The sequence below is a fragment of the Solanum tuberosum genome, unplaced genomic scaffold, assembly GCF_000226075.1.
Source record: "Solanum tuberosum cultivar DM 1-3 516 R44 unplaced genomic scaffold, SolTub_3.0 scf00371, whole genome shotgun sequence".
Lineage (NCBI taxonomy): Eukaryota > Viridiplantae > Streptophyta > Magnoliopsida > Solanales > Solanaceae > Solanum > Solanum tuberosum.
The window spans coordinates 305,140-308,321 of record NW_006239294.1 but is presented as its reverse complement, the minus strand read 5'-3'; the positions used below and the strand labels follow the sequence as shown (position 1 = coordinate 308,321).

At 33.9% G+C, this 3,182-nt stretch overlaps 1 protein-coding gene across 1 annotated transcript in view; it reads left to right on the top strand.

Annotated features, from left to right (window-relative positions):
- LOC102589086 (L-type lectin-domain containing receptor kinase VIII.1-like) overlaps nt 1-1,485 on the top strand; it is a 3,050-nt gene extending 1,565 nt beyond the window's left edge. Inside the window, exon 2 of the mRNA XM_006361736.2 lies at nt 51-1,485. Within this exon, the coding sequence (XP_006361798.1) occupies nt 51-1,347 (1,297 nt within the window). The 3' untranslated portion in view covers nt 1,348-1,485. The remainder of the gene's footprint in view (nt 1-50) is intronic.
- Nucleotides 1,486-3,182: the final 1,697 nt, after the last annotated feature.

Here is a 3,182-nt window from a genome sequence, read left to right as displayed (position 1 = left end):
CCACCGGCTAGTTTGATGACCCCCACGGCGGATGTAACTACATCCGCCACATCGCCCCCTCCGGAGCAACAACAGATTGCTCCGGCGGACGCTAATGGTACTGCTAATGCAGTACAGAGAAACAGCAGCAAATGTCATAATAGTTTTTGTAAGCAGGGTGCTGGTGCTGTTGTTGGGGTTGTTACTGCTGGAGCATTCTTTCTAGCTTTTGCTACATTGGTACTTATTTGGTTGTATTCGAAAAAATTCAAGAATGTGAAGACTTCAGAGACTATGTTGCCTTCTAATATTATCAAAATGCCAAAGGAATTTAGCTATAAGGAGCTTAAAATCGCGACGAAAGGGTTTGATTCGACTAGGATTATAGGGCATGGTGCATTTGGTACTGTCTATAAAGGGATTTTGTCTGAGACTGGTGATATTGTTGCGGTAAAGAGGTGTAGTCATAATGGACAAGGGAAAGCTGAGTTCTTTTCTGAATTGTCGATAATCGGAACACTTAGACATAGAAATCTTGTTAGGCTACAAGGATGGTGTCATGAGAAAGGTGAAATCTTGTTAGTTTATGATTTGATGCCAAATGGTAGTCTTGACAAGGCGTTATTCGAGTCCAGAATGATCCTCTCATGGCAACACAGGCAAAAAATCTTGTTAGGTGTTGCTTCTGCATTAGCATATTTACATCAAGAATGCGAAAACCAGGTGATACATAGGGATATCAAGAGTAGTAACATTATGTTGGATGAAGGGTTCAATGCAAAGTTAGGTGATTTTGGACTAGCACGACAAATCGAACACGACAAGTCCCCCGATGCAACGGTAGCAGCCGGTACAATGGGGTATTTGGCACCAGAATACTTGTTGACAGGTAGAGCAACTGAGAAAACTGATGTGTTTAGTTATGGGGCAGTGGTTCTTGAAGTGGCAAGTGGGAGGAGGCCAATTGAGAAAGAAACAACAAGTGGTGTTGGATTAAACAGCAATTTGGTTGAATGGGTGTGGGGATTACACAAAGATGGGAGTCTACTATCCGCAGCTGATTCAAAACTGAATCTCGAATTTGATGAAAAAGAAATGACAAGAGTGTTGTTAGTTGGTTTGGCTTGTTCACATCCTGACCCTATAGCTAGGCCAACAATGAGGGGGGTGGTACAAATGTTAGTAGGTGAGGCTGAAGTACCAATTGTACCAAGGGCTAAACCATCAATGAGTTTTAGCACATCTCATTTGTTAATGACATTGCAAGATAGTGTTTCTGACTTGAATGGTATGATCACACTTTCAACTTCTTCATCAGAAAACAGTTTCAATGGTGTTGGTGGACATGATGGCATGGACCTAGTTTAGTTCAAAAATCAAGAAAGGAGCTTTGGATGGTTTCACTTTTTGTCATCTTTTTGTTTTGTTGTTTGGGGTGTGAGCCCTTATTAGCGCGCAGAATGTTTTGTGCATCAGACTGTCTTTTTTCCATAGATTCATTAATTTATTATTATTGTTATTATTATGTATGTATGTATGTAACAAAAATAAGCCTTTTAACTTATATATATAATCCAAATTTTCTCCTTTTTTGTTTTGCTGTCTACATTATTACCTGCTCTTATTAGTGTAGAATGTTTTGTACCATCTTTTTGTTTTACCTTTATTTATTGTTATATGTATGTAACAAAAATAAGTCTTTTTAACTTATATAATGGTATGCCCATATGAAAAGGGGTTCTAAATTTTCTCCCTTTTTAGGTTCAGTTTAATAAAAAAGAATGTATACATTGAATATACTCCTTCCACTCCTATTAAGTATTAAGTGATATTTTATCTCAAGTTCATGTAAAGAAAATGTCAAACTTTTTTAATATTTAGAAGTAATTTAACATTAAAATATTTTTGTTCTTAATGACATAATCTTATAGAAGCTAAGGGAATTTTGAAATAACGGTAGAATTGTTTCTGCGTAACCTATTTTTGGAATAACGGTAATGGTAGAATTGTTTTCATGTGACTTATCATAAAATAACGGTAACGATAAAATTGTTTTCATGTGACTTATATTCAAATAAATTAGGCACATTATGCTCTTTGGGTGTGGGGTCCTTCCTCACTTATCGCTACGATGAACACATGATGTTTTGTGGACTAGGGCGTCCTTTTTGGGTGCAATCTTTCCTCAATTATCGATGCGATGAACACATAATGCTTGGTAGATTAGATTGTCCTTTCTAGTGACATAATTTTATGGCCACAAATATCATGGCATCTTCTCTTAAACTATGTATATAGTCAAACATGTCACCATAAAATGTAAGGAGTAATGGAGTAACAAAAAATCTATGAATATATGGAACTATGGCCTTGTGACAATGGACGTACCAAATTAAAAATAAAAAGGTTTATTTTATTGGTAGATGCTATTAGAATATTGTTCAATGTGGACCATAATTAAAAAATGAGATAGGATTTTCACATATATATTTTTTCCTTTTCTTATTATATATATAGTTCCTATGGATAAGTTTTCTCTATTTGTAGTAATTTTTAGTACTCCCACCAACCTAGCTTTTATGTAATGTCTTGACAAATGATTATCTTTCGTTTTCAATTTAATTTCTTCTCCAAAGGAAGGATGAGAAGGAATTTTAGATATTGTGTTATATCTAAATTAATTAAATCAAATTTCCTTATTGGATGAGGTGCATTAAAGGAAGAAACATTTTTTTTTTTCATATTCAGGGTTCAAACTCAAGACTTTACTAAAAGTAAAAATTATATTCACTAATGAACTACATATAGAAGAAATGATTTTTTTTTATTTCCCATTTGATGTCCAGTACCTATCGGATTCGTGCCAAAAAGTCTCGTGGGAAATGATTCATCCTTTAATTGTAAAAAATATTTAATTTTTTTATATGGTGATAGTGAATTTCGTTTTTACACACCAATATACTAACCAATTTTAGAAGATTGGTTTTTAACTTTTAGATTACTAATCTCACTTATTGTTGGCGTTGTTGTACTTTCTTATGTAAATAATTTTGTATTCACTTAATTAAGGAGCTAATTTAAATTTGTATTGAAATGTCTCATACTAGGAGTTAACACTTTTTATCAAATTTGATTTTATTTTTAAAATTCAAACTTTAGATCATACAATACCAACCCTGATTTGTATTAGAAAGTCCCATTTT